Here is a 20,896-nt window from a genome sequence, read left to right as displayed (position 1 = left end):
AAGTGCATTTTTTTGAATCAATATACTACATGTTACTCTTATCTTGGTGATTGATTGTCGTAAAATGTTACTAATTACTTAAGATGTTGCAGTTAAGTGTTAGCAGAAGGCTCGGAAGCTTGATTGTACAAGTATTGCAATAATTTTGAGGTCATAGGCTTAATGATGTACTTCTGTTATGTATCAAATTAGCATTGGTAAATGATTGTGAGGTTGAGGTGATGGAGTAGTGGTATTACTCCCACCTCATATCCCCGGAGTCTACGGATCAATCCTCACGGGACTCATTTGAGGGGTTTTCTCTTATCTCCTCCCTCAAATGACCCCCCTTCTTACATTAAAAATATAAAATTGGTAAACGACTATCAGTAACAGAAAATATGTGAGTTGACTTGTTTAATTGCAGCAAGTTGTAAAGTAAGCGAAAAGATATTTGATGCTTTGCGAATTTTTGTTCTTGCAGATTAATTATGACTATTGACAAATATACAGAAGTATTATGTACACTTGACAATACATAGCTACAACATTTCTATGTACATCCAGAATTTATAGTCTTACTTCAACCACATCACCATCTCTTAATTCAATATTGGGTTGTACCGGTTGACCATTTACCAAAACAAACTTTCCTTCTAGCCCAATTCTTCTTGCAGCATCTGCAGCAGTACTGCCAGCTCGTAATCGTACAATATCACCATCTGGCCAAGAAACAACAGCTACTTCCCCAATGATTAAGGAATCATCATATGATTCACTCAGCTTGGAGCCTTGTTTCACTCCTACTTCAGAAAATATCTGCTCCTCCCATTGGAGCATTGTCCTCAGTAGATGAACCTGTAAATATATACCAATTAATGAGCTCATAGTGTCGGGAATTTCAGGCAATTTATTTAACAGGTACAACTCATGCTAACAATTGTAACAACTTTTAAGCCATTGATAAATTAAGACATCAAATGTCAGACAATCACATTAGATTGGAAAAAATAAAAAAGTAAAATAATAAAAAAATAAACCTGATAATGTGCAGAGAATCATAAGTTTTGATTGGGGTAGCCTGATATTAAGATTTTTTTTTCTTCTTATATAAAAAACACCAATAAAAGAAGATAGGATACAGAAAGAAGGGAATAGTCAACAGACCTTGTTATTGATATTAGCTTCGCTGGAAGAAGAAAAAGCACCAGGCAAGGGTGTATTACAGCTCCCCAAATAAGACGTAACTGAATCAACATCTTTCCCATCGAAAACAGCAGACATGACAGTCCAATAATTAGACTCTTCTTCCTCAGTCAGGTCAATAACCTGAATAAATGTTGGCAGCAAACGATCATATTGATCTTGCTGCAAGGATATCAGTAAAATTCACGTCAGAATTAATTTGATTCAGCTGCACGTGTAGAAGGCATGATATCGCTTGACAGATAGAGTCTAGTTAAAGTTGTGATACATTAACCTGATAGCATGCAGTCTGATTCATAAACATTACCTCTCCAAGAGTACCATGACGCTCTTCCCTGTTCCCTCTCCCCTCTCATAAAAAAATCTCACTCAGATTGGTTGCATTGGAGCATAACTAATTACATAAGACTCCATAAATGTCATCAATCGTTAATCTTCAAATAGCTCATTTTTTGCTATACCAGATATTTCTGCTTGACCATTGTAATCTCATGTGGCCACTAATGTCCCTATTAACCATGATATATATGTCCAACAATACTTGCAGCTTGAATATCATTAACAAAATGCTCAATTTGATTAAGCTACACAAGCGGCTCACGCCACTGAGCTGCGTATTTGGACTCCCAAGGTACTGCTTCCTGGTGGCCTGACAATGTGTGCAAGGCACTTACAGTGGTTAACAGACATCGCAACTGGTAAATTCTGTAATTTAGGCACCCACCACTGAATCTATAATACATCTTCCAGTTACCTTCATCAATATTTCCATAAAATTCACCTATTTTCTCTCACTTTTAAGGGAGGGGGGGGGGGGGGGGGGGGAGATGTTTCAGTAAACCCAATTGGCTGTTTTATATCGAACATACGAATACAATCAGCCTTAGCATAGCAACTCACTAATCAAAATCTGGTGGATGTCACACTCACATACCTTATGATATAGTCCATCTCGGCAAAGTGAATATTTCTCAAGACATGTACACCAATCTCCATGTCCTGGTTCAAACCATCCCTCATCCAAGACCTGGAGCAAAAAGTTCAAAGTAGAAAAATAAATAGAAAGACCAAGACATTACCATGGTGGTGAGCCTTGCTAAATAATGAAAGAGGGATCTGAGAAAAATAATTTTGTTACTAATTGGTTTGCATGTTCTGATTATACCGCTCAAGCAGAAGAGAACAAATACATCTGTTAAATAAACACATATTGAGCTATAGTTATTGCCAAAATTTTCTTGTATCTTATTAATAATACTCTGATAGAAGATAATGGTCAAATTCGTCAAGGCTGATCACAAAAATCAGTTGTGGCCTATTATTTAGAGGGGGTCAAGTTTTTGAGCTACCATAGGAGGCTGAGAGCATCCAAAATATAACCTTGGGCGGTACACATCAATAAATTAAAGATAATTAAAAAAAAAAGGAAGTGACATTGACTTATATTGATAAGAAATTATCAAAGCGATACAAGCCAGACAAAAAGATCAACACCTAAAATCACAAGTACTATTTCCTGTAATGATGCAACTCAGGGTATTCAACCAGGAAAAGCAATGCAATGAATTGTGCAGACTATATGGAAAACCTAACAGGTGACTTGACAAGCGTATATCTCTGATCAAGGTGGTCAGCGGTCTGATTCCAAGCTATGGAAAGTATTCACACCTTAAATGTCAAGAAGCACTAGGGCACATTTAAGGCCACCTAATATGGTGCAAAGAAAGCTAGCAACAACTGAGAAGAAATGAACCCCCTGCATGACTAAGATGAAAAGCACATTCAAAAATTTAGATTTATGGGAAGCTTGTTGTTGGCTGTTGCTAGAATAGGCATGATACAAGATTTAAAAACAGAAATAAAGTTAAGATGCCACAGCTAAGTGGAAGGTGATATAAAGATTGAAAAGTAGAAATAAGTCAAATAGCAAACTGGGTGCTTCAGCCTGATACACGCAGAAGACCTCAGACAATAATAAATTTTGAAGAAACAGGGGGTTAGAGGAGTACTTTTTTGTATAACCTAGCATACGCTTCCCATCTCTTTATTTGGAAAGATGTTCGTCTGTCAGCAACTGCTTCAGATGCTGCTAATCCAAAGCTGACAGCAACAAGTAATTCCCTTCCATCCTTATCAACACTGGACAATGAGTTTCATGAGCATGTATGAGATAAGCTCAACCAGGTATATACATTTGATATCAAATCATAAAATACCTGATGATAACAGCAGCAAGCAAGTTACTTCGTTCAACTCTAAGGGCTGGATGTCCTGCTTTCAAGGAACTATACTTCCAATACATATCTCCTACAGAACTTTGCTCCTCCAAGCCTTGCGAAAAATTGGAGAGCTCTTGTCCATGGGAAGCACCCAAGCTTATACCAGAAAGTGATTTGTTGTTGGTCTCTTTGTAGAGCCAATGTGCAGCAAGTCCATGTTCTGCGTACTCATGCATCCTCTACCAGAAAATTCCCACACACTTTTGGTTAGAAGCCAAACAAGCACAGAGAGAGACAGAGATGTAATAGCTAACCTGAGTCCGTATTTGAACTTCCAAGGGTGAATTATCAGGACCTTGTACAGCAGTATGCAAAGACTGAAATAAACAAATAAAACACTTTAAACATACAAAATCAAATCAGATAGACATGAATCTAAAAAAAATCATCAGGCTCCAAACAAACCAGCAAAAAGAGGTAATATCATGGTGGTTATAGATCTCCTTGTAGCACCTAAACTTTGGCACTTTCATGAAGGCCACCCTAATGTTGTTTGGAACCATATATGACCACTAGTCAGTCATGTAATGTCTCGTGGTGGCCTTGAGTTAATAAAGGGAGGCGTAAATTATTAATGACTAAATTGCAAGCATAGAGGCAAATAGGATAGTTGCATCCATTCACAAATAGACTCCCAGGGTGTCGTGGGGTCTACGGGAAGAACCTTAACCTCTTTTCTTTCCGGGTTTGAAAAGGCCAAAATTTGTCCAAAATTGAAGATTATAATCCACGCTTCCTGGACAATTTTGGAAAAAATTTCCAAAACTGAAGGGAACGCATGAGGTGTCCCCCAAAAGGTCATATAAGTTGGTTTGGAACCATAACAAGCCTACCGATAGGTCTACAAAGTTCTTAGATTGAGTTTGGTTTAAGTATGTAGCTATTTCAGTATTAAATTGTATTGGTAGAGAAGAGCTGCAAGGTTCAATCTCTTAGCAAAGGCAATAAGGTGTCAGGACCCAGTGTCGGAATTTCAACAAACATTACGGGATGCATCCCGGGGTCAGATAATATTGTTTCGACCCATATATGACCATTATCCGGCTACATACAGGCCACGTGAAAGATATATCCAATACAAGAAGCGTGTACCGTAACGGTTAAATTGACAGTTTTAAAGCATATTGGATGGTTCCACCCACCCAATTGGACTCCCGGAGAGTATTAGAAACCATGATAAACATCTCAGCAATTTTTATTTCCGGGCGATAAAGGGCCAAAAAATTCCAAAATTAAAGGCTATAATCCACGCTTTTTGCGGATTTTTGATGGGTTACGACGCCCGGTGGCGAAAAGTCTTGAGACTCTAGGGGATATATCTTAGGGTCATATAATGATGTTTGAAACCATATATGACCATTATATGTTGTCAAAAATGTCTGTGGTAGGCTTCGGTTCACAAAATCGGTGCAAGTTTCGAACGGGTAAATTGACCGTTTTAAGGCATATAGGATGGTTCCACCCACCCAATTGGACTCCCCCGGGGTATTAAAGACCATCATAAACATCTCGGCAATTTTTATTTCCGGGCAAAAAAAGGTAAAAAAAATGCCAAAATTGAAGGCTATAATCCACGATTTTTGAGGAATTTTTGATGTTACGGGGCCCGGTGCCGAAAAGACTTGAGACCCTAGAGATACATCTTAGGGTCATATGATGACGTTTGGAACCATATATGACCATTATATGTTGTCAAAAATGTTTGTGATAGGCTTCAGTTCACAAAATCGATGCAAGTTTCGAACAAATAAATTGACCGTTTTAAGGCATATTGGATGGTTCCACCCAACTAATTGAACTCCCGGAGGAAACTAGAGGCCATGGTAAACATCTCGGCAATTTTTATTTCCGGGCGAAGAAAAGGTCAAAAAAAAAATTCAAAAATTGAAGGCTATAATCCACGTTTATTGAGAAATTTTTTAGACGTTACGGGACCTGGTGGCGAAAAGTCTAAAGACCCTAGAGTATACATCTTAGGGTCATATAATAACGTTTGGTTCCATACATGAACATTATATGTTGTCAAAAATGTCCGTGGTAGGCTTCAAATCACAAAATCATGCAAGTTTCAAACAGCTAAATTAACCGTTTTAAGGCTTATTGGATGGTTCCACCCACCCAATTAGACTCTCGGAGGGTATTAGGGACCATGATAAACATTTCAGCAATTTTCATTATCGGGCGAAAAAAGGGCCAAAAAATTCCAAAATTGAAGGCTAGAATCCACGCTTTTTGAGGAACTTTTGATGTTACGGGGCCTGGTGGCGAAAAGTCTTGAGACCCTAAAGGATACATCTTAGGGTCATGTAATGACATTGGGAACCATATATCACCATCATATGTTGTCAAAAATGTCCGTGATAGGATTCAGTTCACAAAATCAGTGCAAATTTTGAACGGGTAAATTGACCGTTTTAAGGCATATTGGATGGTTCCACCCACCCAATTGGACTCCCAGAGGATATTAGGGACCATGGTAAACATCTCAGCAATTTTTATTTACGGGCGAAAAAAGGTCAAAAAAATTCCGAAATTAAAGGCTATAATCCACGCTTTTTGAGGAATTTTTGATGTTACGCGGCCCGGTAGCGAAAAGTCTTGAGACCCTATGGGATACATCTTAGGGTCATATAATGACGTTTGAAACCATATTATGATCAATATATGTTGTCAAAAATGTCCCCTTAAGCTTCAGTTCAGAATCGATGCAAGTTTCGAACAGGTAAACTGACCGTTTTAAGGCATATTAGATGGTTCCACACACCTAATTGGACTCCCAGAGGAAACTAGAGGCCAAGGTAAACATCTCAAAAAATTTTATTTCCGTGCGAAAAAAGGTCAAAAAAAATTCTAGGCTATAATCCACGTTTTTTGAGAAAAAATTATTATGTTACGGGACCCGATGGCGAAAAGTTTTGAGACCCTAGGATATACATCTTCGGGTCATATAATGACGTTTGAAACCAAATATGACCATTATATGTTGTTAAAAAAGTCCGTGGTAGGCTTCCGTTCACAAAATCATGCAAGTTTCGAACAGATAAATAAACCGTTCTTGGCTTATTGGATGGTTACACCCACCCAATTGGACTCTCGGAGGGTATTAGGTACCATGATAAACATCTTCGCAAATTTTTTTTTTCGGGAGAAAAAAGGTAAAAAAGAATTTCAAAATTGAAGGCTATAATCCACGCTTTTTGAGGAACTTTTGATGTTACGGGGCCTGGTGTCGAAAAGTCTTGAGACCCTAAAGGATACATCTTAGGGTCATATAATGACATTTGGAACCATATATGATCATTATATGTTGTCAAAAATGTCCGTGGTAGGCTTTAGTTCACAAAATCGGTGCAAGTTTCGAACGGGTAAATTGACCGTTTTAAGGCATATTGGATGGTTCCACCCACCTAATTAGACTCTCGGAGGGTATCAGGGACCATGATAAACATCTTGGCAAATTTTTTTTTTGGGCGAAAAAAAGGTGAAAAAAAAAATTCCAAAATCAAAGGCTATAATCCACGATTTTTGAGGAAATTTTGATGTTATGGGGCCTAGTGTCGGAAAGTCTTGAGACCCTAAGATGTATATGATCATTATATGTTGTCAAAATTGTTCGTGGTAGGCTTTAGTTCACAAAATCGGTGTAAGTTTCGAACGGGTAAATTAATTGTTTTAAGGCATATTGGATGGTTCCACCCACCTAATTAGACTCCCGGAAGGTATTAGGGACCATGGTAAACATCTCAGCAATTTTTATTTCAGATCGAAAAAAGGTCGAAAAATTCCAAAATTAAAGGCTATAATCCACGTTTTTTGAGGAATTTTTGATGTTGCAGGGCCCGGTAGCGAAAAGTCTTGAGACTCTAGGGGATACATCATAGGGTCATATAATGACGTTTGAAACCATATATAATCATTATATGTTGTCAAAAATGTCCGTGGTAGACATCAGTTCACAAAATCGATGCAAGTTTCGAATATGTAAATTGACCGTTTTAAGGCATATTGGATGGTTCCACACACCTAATTGGACTCCCGGAGGAAACTAGAGGCCATGGTAAACATCTCGAAAATTTTTATTTCCGTGCGAAAAAAGGTAAAAAAAAAAATCAAAAATTGAAGGCTATAATCCACGTTTTTTTAGAAAATTTTTTAAGTTACGGGACCGCGAAAAAGTTTTGAGACCCTAGGATATACATCTTAGAGTCATATAATGATGTTTGGAACCATATATGAACATTATATGTTGTTAAAAATGTCCGTGGTAGGCTTCAGTTCACAATATCACAACAGATAAATTAACCATTCTTGGCTTATTGGATGGTTCCACCCACCCAATTCGACTCTCGGAGGGTATTAAGGACCATAATAAACATCTTGGCAAATTTTTTTTTTTCGGGCAAAAAAAGGTAAAAAAGAATTCCAAAATTGAAGGCTATAATCCACGTTTTTTGAGGAACTTTTGATGTTAAAGGGCCTGTTGTCGAAAAGTCTTGAGACCCTAAGGGATACATCTTAGGGTCATATAATGACATTTGGAACCATATATGATCATTATATGTTGTCAAAAATGTCCGTGGTAGGCTTAGTTCACAAAATCGGTGCAAGCTAGGTTGCACTGATACGGATACGGGGACAAAAACGGGGACGGGACGGGGACTGGATACGGCAAAAAAAAAATTTCAAGAAACGGGTACGGCTCAGATACGGCAAAAAAAAAATTCAGAAAAAAAAAATCCATAAAAAAAAAAAAAAAAACCATACAACACAACTTAAAAGAAATACTAAGGAAATTAATGTCTTAAAAACATAAATAAAAGAGGTAAATTCAATCTTCAACGATCAATTTTCTTTCAAGATCCGGCTCATCAAGAGAGAGGTCCGCAAACTCCAAAAATCCTATGCCCGTCATGGAATCAAATTTATCTCCACCAACATCCCACATCTTTGTATTCTCTTCCTCATATTGTGCACTATTCCTTGATATAAGACGAAGATTGTAGTGAATGTAAACCAAATCTCGTGCACGACTAGGATTTAATTTGTTCCTTCTAAGTGAGTGAATGAAGTTGTAGGTACTCCAATTCCGCTCACAACAAGAAGAGGAAGTGGGCTGCCCAAGTAACTTAAATGCTAAAGTTTGAAGGAGTGGAGTTTCTGCACCAAAATTTGCCCACCAATTCTTAGGTCTCCGGCGCCGCCACCAACTGTCGACTGCCGCAGGTGGGTTTTCGAACTCTCCGGTCGCCGCCTTGAATCAATTCAGACACTTGGAAGGAGAAGATTTAGAGCTCAAAAATTTTAGGGTTTGTAGAATTGGGGGAAATTGATTTCTCACGTAAGTAGAATGAGTTGGGTTTTTTTTTTTTAAGAAAATTGGGCTGGGCTTCAATGGGTACGGCTGAAATTGGGTTTTGCCGTACCCGATACGTTTCCGAACATGACGTCATCCGTCCCCAAAATGACGTGGCGTACCACTCTTCAAGGGTACGGCTTGGGGACGTATCCGAGCCGTACCCGTACCGTCCCCGTATCCGATACGTCCCCGGTACGGGATACGGCAGGGAGTTGGCGTACCCGTGCATCACAGGGTGCAAGTTTCGAACGGGTAAATTGACCGTTTTAAGGCATATTGGATGGTTCCACCCACCTAATTGGACTCCCGTAGGTATTAGGGACCATGGTAATCATCTCAACAATTTTTATTCACGGGCGAAAAAAGGTCAAAAAAATACCAAAATTAAAGGTTATAATCCACGCTTTCTGAGGAATTTTTGATGTTACGGGACCCAGTGGCGAAAAGTCTTGAGACCCTAGGCGATACATCTTAGGGTCATATAATATATGATCATTATGTGTCAAAAATGTTCGTGGTAGGTTTTAGTTCACAAAATTGGTGTAAATTCGAACGGGTAAATTGATCATTTTAAGGCATATTGGATGGTTCCACCCATCCAATTGGACTCCCGGAGGGTATTAGGGACAATTGTATACATCTCGGCAATTTTTATTTCCGGGCGAAAAAAGGTCAAAAAAATTCCAAAATTAAAGGCTGTAATCCACGTTTTTGAGGAATTTTTATTGTTACGGGGCCCGGTGGCGAAGGGTCTTGAGATCCTAAAAGATACATCTTAGGGTCATATAATGACGTTTGGAACCATATATGACTATTATATGTTGTCAAATGTCTGTGGTAGGCTTCAGTTCACAAAATCGGTGCAAGTTTCGAACGGTTAAATTGACCGTTTTACGGCATATTGGATAGTTCCACCCACTCAATTGGATTCCCGGAGGGTATTAGGGACCATGGTAAACATCTCGAAAACTTTTATTTTCGGGCGATAAAAGGTTAATAAATTCAAAAATTGAAGGCTATAATCCACGTTTTTTGAGGAATTTTTGAGGTTACGGGACCAGGTAGCGAAGGGTCGTAAGACCCTAGGTGATACATCTGAGGGTCATATCATGCCGTTTAGAACCATATATGACCATTATATGTTGTCATCAATGTTCGTGGTAGGCTTGAGTTTGGAAAATCGGTGCAAATTTGAAACGGGTAAATTGACTATTTAAAGGCATTTTGGATGGTTGCACCCACCCAAATAGACTTCCGGGGTGTATTAGGGTCCATGGTTAGCATCTCGGCAATTTTTATTTCCGGGTCAAAATTAGTAGAAAATTGTCCAAAATGGAAGGCTATAATACATTATTTCGGATCAATTTTTGACATTTTTTCAAAAAATGAACTGAATGTGTTGGATGACTCGTGGAGTCATATAAGGAGGTTTGAAACCATAAGACACCGATGTAGATATCCATAAAGCACCAAGAATGAGTTTTGACTTTATTTTGAAATTCATGAAATATAGTGATGTCATAAAAGTGTAATAATGTGATGTGAAGTGACTTTACTGATGTCATATATTTATAATGACGTCATACAAGTGTATTGAAGTGATGTGACTTGACAATAATAATGTCATCGATGTATATAAGAAGTTATGTGACTTGACTATAATGATGTCATATTATGTAAATAAATTTTTGATAATGTGATGTCATAATGTGACATGAGTTGACAATAATGATGTCATAAACACATTATATGCTATATATGTGTAATATGGGTAAAATAGTGATGTGATGTGATGTAATTTGACAATAGTAATATAAATAAACACATTATATGATCTGATGATTGATTTGACAATAGTTACCATTCATTGTTACTATTCACATGTGTGTGTTGATTTGACAATAGTGACAATTCATTGTTACTATTCACGTGTGTTGATTGATATGATGTGTGATGTATTATATTGAGTAGATAGATATATTTGAACAAACTATTTATGTTTGTAATGTAAATATCATATCTTATCTCATGTAAACAATCACCAACAACCCAAACTGTCCCCAATCACCCTATTTTGGGGTCAATCACAATATTCTCGGTACCGGTCCCGAATCTCGAAAAAAGCACAATATGGGATGTAAAAACTGTTAAAAATCCATTCCCCTCTTATTTCCCCATATTTAGGACTATTTCAGCAAATTTTCATATTTTTTCAATTACCGCCATTTTTCCCGTATTTTCCCTTTCTGGGGCCCACAAAAAAATTTTTTTGGAAAAAAAGTGTCAAATGTAGATTACTACCCATTGTTTGGATTCCAAAAAAAAAAAAAAAAAAAAAAAGGGTGTTATTATCACATTTTCACAAGTTTTGACCCATTATTGTGTTACTGTTAGTCGGGTGTTTACTAAGATTTTACAAGAGGTACAATATAAAGCTCTATAGGGGAAGGTGGGCAACTCAATGTTGAATAGCTATAATATAGATATTCAATGTTGATTCCTTCTCCGAACCAGAGGTAGGTAGTGTGCATTGCCACAAGCTAGGAAAAATGCACACAAAAATCTCACCGGGGGTAAGGCGAAAAATATGACGGTGTCATAGCTTCGAGGCCAGGAATGTTGACCCGGCCATATGCTTGGAAAGATGCAGGCGCAGCCTCGAATCTATGAAGTCGATATTGTTCGTCTTGCCTTCCACTAAACGTCCCGCCGTTGACATTGTATTTTATGTTAGTTTAAGGTGTTTTCAACTATATTTTCTCGTAATGACTTTTTGTTGTTGCAGGACTCGTAGTTCGGGGAAGCACTCGGCGAAGCAGTGGTACAACGCGACAAATATTCGTTGATGGAGAACCTATGTGAGGTTGGGATTCCAGCTTTTGTTACCGTCAGGAAACCTTGGCGAACTAATGGAACACCATGTGTTGCCTTATTCCGGTCGTCTACATAGGGTATCCGCGAAACGATGAGGAAGTAGTGTTTAGGGTAGCTTGATGCGGACTATAATCAAATACGAGCGAGGACGATAAGTATTACTGATTAGTTCAATTCTTGACATTTTGTGGCATGAAATCATTGTAGTAGCAAGTCTAGCCTGAGTTAACGATTGGAATTGTTGTCTTCACGTGTTACGGTGCTAGTTGAGGGATTCCTACGAATTCTTGCAGTCATATTTGTGGTTGTGGGTTGTACGCTCGGGATTTCTCGACATGGTGGTACGGAATACATGTGAGTAATGATCGGTTTTTTTGGTTGGCGGGCTCCATGCTTGTGCATCGAACCGCACGTTGATAAACCTCTTCAGCGTTTGCTCCAATGCGGTAAGCCTTGGGCGAGTTATGGTTTTCTGTGTTTAATTCCTAATGACGGTATTGATGTCCATGTAAATCTTTTGTTTCCGCCTGACATCCTTTTGGGTGTTTGGTGGACCTTGTAGCTGGGTCTGTCCTCCAACCTCGACGGCGAAAATCAAGCGTTGTTGGTCAGGTGTACGGTCTCTAATTGTGCCCCGAGATGCAGAATGTTGAGGCAATTTGGTACCATTTCCATTTATAATAGGAGCTTAACTTAAGAGATAAAAAGGCTTCCCTTCATTTTTTTTTCTTTGTTTCTTTTTAGAGCATCCCCACCAGCCCCGAATTTACTACAAAACTAAGCAATTAAGCATAAAGGTCCGTTAAGCACAAAATCTAAGACAATTGAACAGAAATATAGGACTACATCTTCAAAGAATATGAAACTCAATAAAATAAGAAAAGCTGAGGGCAGTCATATTTGACACAGGAGAATCTAACCTGATAACCACTAGGCTTCGGATTAACAATATAATCATCAAACTCCCCATCAATAGGTGACCAGAGCCTGCATGAGGCAGCTAACTCTTATCAGACACCATAGCATAACATAACGTTGAGAATGCACACAAAAACAAGTTATGATTGAGATAGTAAAATTTTCTGAAGCACACAAATAAAATCAGCAAAAGTCAATAAGAAAAATTCATTGAAGTGATGATTGATAAATTACATACTTATGTACGATGTCAAGGACACTGTAGCAACAACTCACAGCAGGTCCGTGGAGAGTTCCATCCTTATCTCCGATAATTACCCGTAATGCGCGTGCATCATAGACCTCGTTGATGTCAATATCTTTTCTTTTCATCTACAGACAGACAAAGGAGAAAAACCTTATACACAAGCAACATATTTAGCAAACATAGGCCACCCAATTAACATTCACCAAATAGCTAGATTACTCGTAATTTCTTGTTATGGACTCAAGTCAACCGTTGATGGTGTATTCGAGGCGCAAGAAAGGGGCAGCAGCCACCAGAGCATAGGGAAGGCATTTCCTTACTATGAGCCAAAAACGATTAAGGAGTTTGAAGGAAAGAAGGGCAACCATCTTTTGTTATGTTCATTTATGGTTTTTCCTAATTAGCTAAGTAGTCACATGTACTCTCCTAAGGTCAGCCTTGACCATTAGCTTAAGTATGGTAGTAGAGTATTGTAAGGGATTATCCAGAAATTGTCAGACAAACACTTGAGAGTGGCTACCTAAAGTGGCTTAGAGACTTGTAGCCTCAAGCTACTAATTATCCTTGTAATTTTTGAGAAATCTAATGAGAAATCTGCCCTTCTTCCATTAATTGAATCCGTTAATTACAATTACATTACAATTACGTTACAATCAACCTTAGTCTATTACATTTCTACTACTACTACTACTACTACTACTACTACTAAAAAATTAGAGCCATTTTCTAATATCCAACACTATAAGCAAAATTTCACCAGATACAAAAAATTCAGCTCAGCCAAACAAACTATATATACTTCGCACTTCAAAAAAAGATTTCACACTGTTTGGCTGTTTGCACTTCGCAAGGTGAATCTTATTTAGTGATCTTCAACATGATTCGAAGATATCCAATTATCATTGATTTAGTCTCATAATCCATCCTCAAAAGTTCCACTACAACATAGAAATAAGTTTAAGGTAACCGAACCTTGCTATAAATGCTGTACAAGCTTTTCAAGCGGCTGGATAGAGTAACTTCCATTCCTGGTACGTAACTGTAAATGCAGAATGTATGCATAAAATATCACGTAACCCTTAGTTATCACAGTAATGAGCAACTTTAAAGATGTGTATAAGAAGTCAAACACATTAAAAATATTTAGAAAAAGATGGAAACATACGAGGTTGATATCAGAAGTTCATACTCAAGTGCCTCCTCACACATTGCTAAAGACGCCAGAGCAACTCCAGCATCCCTCACAACCTTCGGTTTTGTTGAAATCTTAGAATAGCTTGTAAAATTACTGAGAAAGTTCATTCGTTTTCCTCGGTCTAACAATAGTTCAAAAGGTAAGACTGCTTCAAGAAGATCCTGCAGATGATAAATCATTCAGAAAACAAACGCTCTGACAGAAGACAGGATACAATCATTATTGAAACAGCATGATTGTTATATTGAAACTGCATGATTGGTATTAAACAGCAATTATTTAGAAATAGCACTTGACAGAGAGTATGAAGGGAGATCCCATGCTGAAAGTATTGCCAGCTTATGCACACAGTTGACAAGAGAGGTCCAGGATCAGGTGTTTTCAATTTCTGATAGAAGTAAACAGGGTACAGTCCTTTATATACATAGGGATTTATGTGTTACTAACAAGCATGATTTTTTAAAAACATGCATCAGAATTAGTGGAAAGTGCTCCAAACGCATCAACATAAGCATGATAGATAATACTCCCTCCGTCCCAAAATAAATGACAAGTTTGACTTAATTTTCGCTATTCAAATATTAGCTTTAAAGCAGTAAAAACAATTTTTATCATGAAATATAGTTATTAATATAAATTTTCATAATGTCAACTTCTATACTTTTTTACTATTATTTAATTATATATATAACGTCAAACTAGTGCATTGGCATATGTGCCAAGTTTGACTGTGTCATTTATTCTAGAGCGGAAAGAGTAGAAGAATAATGATAGAGTATACGTAAGTAGAGTTTTCACTGATGACAGATCTACCTTCATTTCTGTGTCATCACCCTCGGTAGCCACAGCGCAATTAAAGCTATTTGATGCAGTTGTATCAGAGGCTGAAAGCAAACTGCTCTTAGTGGACACTCTTCGGGGATTTCTTGCCCTTCTGCAAGGGCTCCACATGGATGCTAGCTCAGCTCTCATTTGGCAAAACATTTGAGGCTGCAAAAACATCACTCGAGACTTTAAAGCCAATTCTGCTGGTTTGTTCCTACTTGTTAGCATTTTAGAGAGCAGTGAAACACCAAATAAAATATAGTCTAAAGACCATAAAGGAAATAAATTGGAATGTTCATACACACTCAGGAAATGAGAAAATACAAGTTGATCTTTATGATAAACAACAATTGTTTATCTACTGGCAATATTGTAAATAAGTGCATTTTTTTTTTACTGTTTATTGAAGTAGCAGTTTATACCGAAACCGCTACTTGAAGTAGCGGCTTTGCCTTAAAGGGCTAAACAGGGGCTCCCTCAAAATGGAAATTGCTAATAATATTACAGCTGCAGCCTATTTATTTGTGCATGGAATTATTTTCCCCACTTGAAGCAAAAAATTTGATAATACTCACTTAACATTTAAAACAAAATGCAGGAAAAGATATGTCAGAAAAAAATGAAAGAGGGAAACATGAATAAGGACCCCCCCCCCCCTCAACAGTGGTTGGCAGAACAGGGTGGGGCTAAGGCATGTTAAGAATTAGCAAAGTAGACAGCCTAACGGCATTTTCCAGTCAGTAGGGATAGGATGTATACAGTCCTGCAGAAATGAATTTAACAACCACTTGCTTGGCATCCTTCCACACCCTTCCCTCCTTCTGGCAATCCCTCCACGAGAGGACCCTTGTATTGAAGATATTATATCAACTAGTACAAAGCACACGCATCAAAAAAACTTCTCAAATTGATCTTTCAGTCTTAAAATGTTATAAGTATACTTATTGATCTACTTAGTGACACAAAGGAATATAAAAGTAGTTGCTACCCTGAACCATAAATTTTCCTGTAATAGTAAAATTTCCAGATTCATCTCTGGCTTTGACCAAGGAATAAAAGATCCAGTCAATGTGATAGGTTGGACTGAAATTAAACAGCATATATCCTGCAAGAGGGTGAAATTACACTCTGCAAACCTGCAAAACGGCAAAACAAAGATCTTCCAATTCAGCCTTCAAAGCCCAAAGGCCCAGTCTCGAAGCAAGAGAGCACCAAACTACCAAAGTTTCTTCAGCAACAGCTTGAGCCTTGGAAAGTGGCAAAGCATAACTGCACAATTATAAGAAGAATCACATATCTGTAAAAGCAATATATGTATACTAATAAAATAAAGGGTTTGGTATTTCTCATTTCTTATAGTAACAAAGAATCCACTAAATATGATACTGGTGTGTCTTCTAGACTTCTACATACAAAAGAAGTTTCAGATTTAAGATACCATGTAAATTCAACCATAAAGTCATTAAATAATACACATGGCATATATTATTATGTACGTACAGCGTACATGCAAATTACAACTTCTCTTGACTTACTTACCTTGTAATGTACTGTAAATTACATGCACTTTTCTGAAACTTGTACATTTTGCAGGGAAAAAAAATGCAATTGATGCATTCTTGTTCTATCCGAAATTCCCACATAATAGCTTAGCTTTTTTCAACTAACTAGCATATACCCTAAGCATTCCCCTTTTGAATGATTGAAATTCACCTGACTTTCCAGATTCCTTGGATAGTTATTAGTTCAGTCAGTCTCCAACCTACCCATTCTATCTCCAACAATTCTAACTATCTGCGGTGAAAAAGAGGGAGGTCATGTCAGAAGATAAAAGTTCTTGGAAAACTAGTCTGATCAACAACTAATGGAGAAGAAATCTAACACATTATTAGTCTTAAGCTCCCAAACAGGAAGATAACTGTAGGTGAAAAGTTCATGACCAACTAGTTCATAGTAAACACAAATAGTAAAAAAAAATCTAATTAAAAAAAAAAAAACTACATAAAGAGAGCTAATACATGGTCCTCATGTTATGAAGGCGATCAGCAAGCTTTATGAGTACCACACGTGGATCATCAACCATGCCCAAGAGCATCACTCGCAAATTATTTGCCTGATAAAAAATAGAAGAAATTAAAGAATCAATCAATTTAGCCTTTTTCAACATGCTTGATGATCCATGAGCCAACATGTTTATCTTGGTTATGTAAGATTTTAAGCGTTTAACACACGTTTCTGATCCTCATGGTGGTGCACATATAGGCATCCGGGTGAAATAGTGAGACACAATAAAATAGAGTTTCCAAAAGCCTATAACATGAGCCGGTCTCTAAGCAATATATATGTCAATATAATTATAAATTGTTTCATACTTTCAGTTAAATATAACTTGAAGAATTTACCGTGTCAGTACTATTTCTTCCATTTTTTCTGACAGGAATGTGTTAAACTGATAGGTACACATTAACACTTTACACAAGTACTTCTTAAGTGATTCAACAACATAAAGAACACAAATAAGACAAATTTGAAAACACTGAGGTTGATACAGCTAGTGCTCAACAAGCTGAAATAACTTTTACCTCTTCATGACTAAGACTGCTCTGGCTTGCATTAATTCTGCGATGTCTTCTTAACAGCTGTAAAGACATGAAATGACTCTTTGTTAAAGCTGCAGTGTAGCTCTTTTAGAGCCCTCTAATCATATTAGCATCCAAATTGTAAGAATTGCAAGTTATCCCAGCAGAGATTAGAAGATAACTCCTAAAGGAGAAGGGAGAAGAGCAAAAGAAACATCAAGAACACATGCAAGCTTTCTATACCTGATTAATATAACTTAACCGGGAAACACCAGCTACAAGCTGAGCTACATCATTGCCAAAATTTTCTCTTATACTAATTAGAGTTTCACTTGTATCATCAATAACATCATGAAGAATCCCAGCCACCACTGTATCAGCAGCCTGCAGCAACATCTAATTAGATAGAAACTTGGGTAACCATGGTTTAAGAGCACTATAAGTATTTATATCCATTCAGTAGAAGCTACAATACAGATACATAAAAAATAATAATAAAATTTTAAAATACCAAACGACAAAGTATTGACTAGTGGATTTGAAGGAATGGAGCTGCGATACAGCACCTTGCATTCTTGCAATGTGGTCAAGTATGTCTTCTTGTTATTTTGGCACCAAAGATGGAGCAAATATATTTATAGCTTAACTAGACACTATAAACTAGACATTATGAGAATAACATGCACTATTATAGCTGCATATGATCTATTTCATCTCATCCAGCAGTCCAATATCACACAATGACATTTTCTTCTTTTCACCAGTTTTGAGGAGCTCAATCAAACAACAAAATTTTTATATCTACATCCGTTGTACTGTTACTGTACGAACAGAATATAGAATACTTAGACAACATAAACTTAATAGAGAGCACCAGTTCCTTTAAGCTTCAGGCATAACGTTTTAAGTATTTTAGAGGCATAATTATGCATTGCTTTCCATCCTAAGATATAAAAATCAGAGTTCTGAAATACTATTTACTGCAGCATTATAAACAGGGATAATCAGCTTACTTTATAAGGAGTTTGCAAGCTAAACACATAGATATCAACTAAAAATATATTTCAATAAAAAGTATTATTTCAAAAAACTCTGAAAAATTATCCACTGTGAATTTTGAAAATGGAAATAGCATAATACTGGACCTAGCGATAGCCTACAACCAGATTCATTTAGCACAAATTATTCAATAAGTTGCTGTTCCAAATCTAGCAATGTAATTGAAGAAAATGAAACTTTCCCTAAGCATATGTGCTATTTTACGAAAGAGAGGTTCTAAAGTAAATAAGCTTTACAGAGGCCATACATGGGATCATATACATACCCTTTGTCCACTTGATGGAACTAGGTCAGCCAAAGCTCTTCCCGTATGAAGACAATGAGCCAAGTAAGGCTCTCCATTTTTGCGTAGTTGCCCGTGGTGGGCTTTCCTAGCAAAAGATACAGCCTTTTGAACCTGATTTCACAATTCATTGTCATTAATACAGCAGAAGGTTATGTATACATATCTTTTAAAGTATAACTAGGAAACCTTGGGATTGTTAAATATGGGGTAGCCAGTCACATCCACTCCTTCTAGTATAAGAGGACCTGCATCAGAGGCGGCATGGGAATAATGTACAAACATAAGTAAAGAACTCCAGAAATGCAAACCAAAAAGGATAAATAAAATCCATTTAAAACATTAAGACACCCATCCACTTCAATCCATCAAAGATATAACAAACATCACCAAATTAAGGGTAAGAACTTTCAGCTTCAAGTTAAACATAGTCAGAAATATAAATTTGAAACAGATATACTAATGAATACAACTTAACAACAACAACTGAACAACCCAATAACACCCACTAAACAAAGGGTAGGAGGTCCAGATGCATATAGCCTTACCCTTTACAGCTAAAAGACGAAGAAAAGATGGATTATGTTTAAAGATAGAAAAACGCAATTATTATCTAGATTGCAGCTCCTTCACAATATATAAAAACTTAGACATACATGGTTGGCTTGGCACATTTAGAAATATATGGATGATAAGCATTTGCACATAATGTTACACCCTATGTGAATATTCATGGCAATGCACCTCCACTACCAAATACATGTAGTGAAATTCAATAACCAAGCATGCAATCTCCCTCCTTCCAGAAATAAAATCAATGCTTCTGCTGTAAATTGCTCTCTAAATCTTGTAATTGTTGTCACTCGAACAATTATTTAAAGGACCAAATTATTATTAAAAAGAGTTAGCATATTAAGCTATCTAGCACCGCCTAAAATTAAGTTAAAACTTTACATTAACATTTCCATACTCCATCTAGCTTAATATAGTCACGACAGCAAGCTGAGCATCCATACTTATGTGCCACCGATATCAACCGAGGAAACAAACACATATGCACTAATGTTACTCCCTCCATAATCATATATACTACCTCCGTTTCATATTATTTGTAACGCTTAGACACTTTCCACTCACGGTATATGTCAAATCATTGCAAATAATATGAAACATAGGTAGTATTATAAACCACACTCAAACCATTGCAAATAATATGTAACTGATGTAGTATTATAAGTCACACTTAAACTTAGTTTACCAATAAAACAGTATGCAATTCAACAACTCCAAGTACCAATATCACTTAACTAACAATTCCTTACTATTTAAGCATAAACTTACAAAAAGACAATAAATTCTAGAAAATCACAAAATAAATAAGATTGTAAAAAAAAAAAAAAACATACTAGGCTGATCATGGGATTTAGGCCACAAGAAGTCTACTTTAGTAGAAAGGCAAGCTCCGGAGGCGATAGCGACGGCACTAACAGCCACCTGGGTGATGGTGGAAGCCACGGCTGCATGAGTTGAAGAACCAACAGCTGCCGCCGAGGCGAAAAGTGGGCCAAGTGATGAATTGATCACAAATTTGGAACCCCCAATTTTGTGAGGGTGAAAGGGGCGAAAATGGCGGGAATTCCAGCGAAAATTATGGAATAATTTTAAGGTGGTGGTGGAAGTTCTTTGCCCTAACATTGAGAAATTCGTTGTTGTTGTTGGTAAATTTGATGGTTGGCATGTGATCATTTGAGTTTTGATTTTGATTTTAATTTTGATTTTTCGCCCCCTTTTAATTGTGCACAGAATTCTGAAATTAGGGTTTTGATTTTGATTTGGATTAATTACAGGAATTTGAAAAGTTTGTAAAGTGGAAATTCATCAGGAGAGAGAAATTGCCAAATTTGGGGCGAGTGAAGAGAGAGGAGTAAGATAAGTGGTTGGAATTTTGCGGGAAATGAAAGGGGAGGAACTTGTCTGTTAATATGTTAACGAACATAATTGGTAATAAAAAAAATAAATTACCAAAAAAATGTAAAAATTTAAAATTCTCCGTACTTAATTACTTGCAACAAGTCTTGAGCTGAACTGAACTGAAC

The 20,896-nt window shown here is 37.0% G+C and overlaps 1 protein-coding gene across 2 annotated transcripts; it reads right to left on the bottom strand.

The window, feature by feature from the left end:
- Positions 1-432: 432 nt before the first annotated feature.
- LOC145608558 (uncharacterized) lies at positions 433-20,757 on the bottom strand. 2 transcript variants are annotated; one of them, XM_081664172.1, is made up of 18 exons: positions 20,207-20,757; positions 18,990-19,048; positions 18,783-18,914; positions 17,702-17,842; positions 17,462-17,518; positions 16,898-16,992; positions 16,016-16,148; positions 14,868-15,044; positions 14,025-14,215; positions 13,832-13,898; positions 12,851-12,984; positions 12,615-12,681; positions 3,719-3,781; positions 3,402-3,643; positions 3,195-3,324; positions 2,120-2,212; positions 1,147-1,347; positions 433-837 (listed from the first exon to the last, which is right to left on the bottom strand). In XM_081664172.1, exons 1-18 carry the CDS (start codon positions 20,544-20,546, stop codon positions 550-552), a joined length of 2,610 nt encoding a protein of 869 aa, XP_081520298.1. In that variant the 5' UTR covers positions 20,547-20,757; the 3' UTR covers positions 433-549. The 2 variants fall into 2 exon arrangements, with proteins under 2 accessions (XP_081520298.1, XP_081520299.1); XM_081664173.1 differs by lacking the exon at positions 2,120-2,212.
- Positions 20,758-20,896: the final 139 nt, after the last annotated feature.

The sequence above is a fragment of the Chenopodium album genome, chromosome 23 (genome assembly GCF_948465745.1).
Source record: "Chenopodium album chromosome 23, dcCheAlbu1.1, whole genome shotgun sequence".
NCBI classification, from domain to species: domain Eukaryota; kingdom Viridiplantae; phylum Streptophyta; class Magnoliopsida; order Caryophyllales; family Amaranthaceae; genus Chenopodium; species Chenopodium album.
The sequence above is the reverse complement of the archived record's forward strand: the minus strand, read 5'-3'. Positions and strand labels throughout refer to the sequence as shown.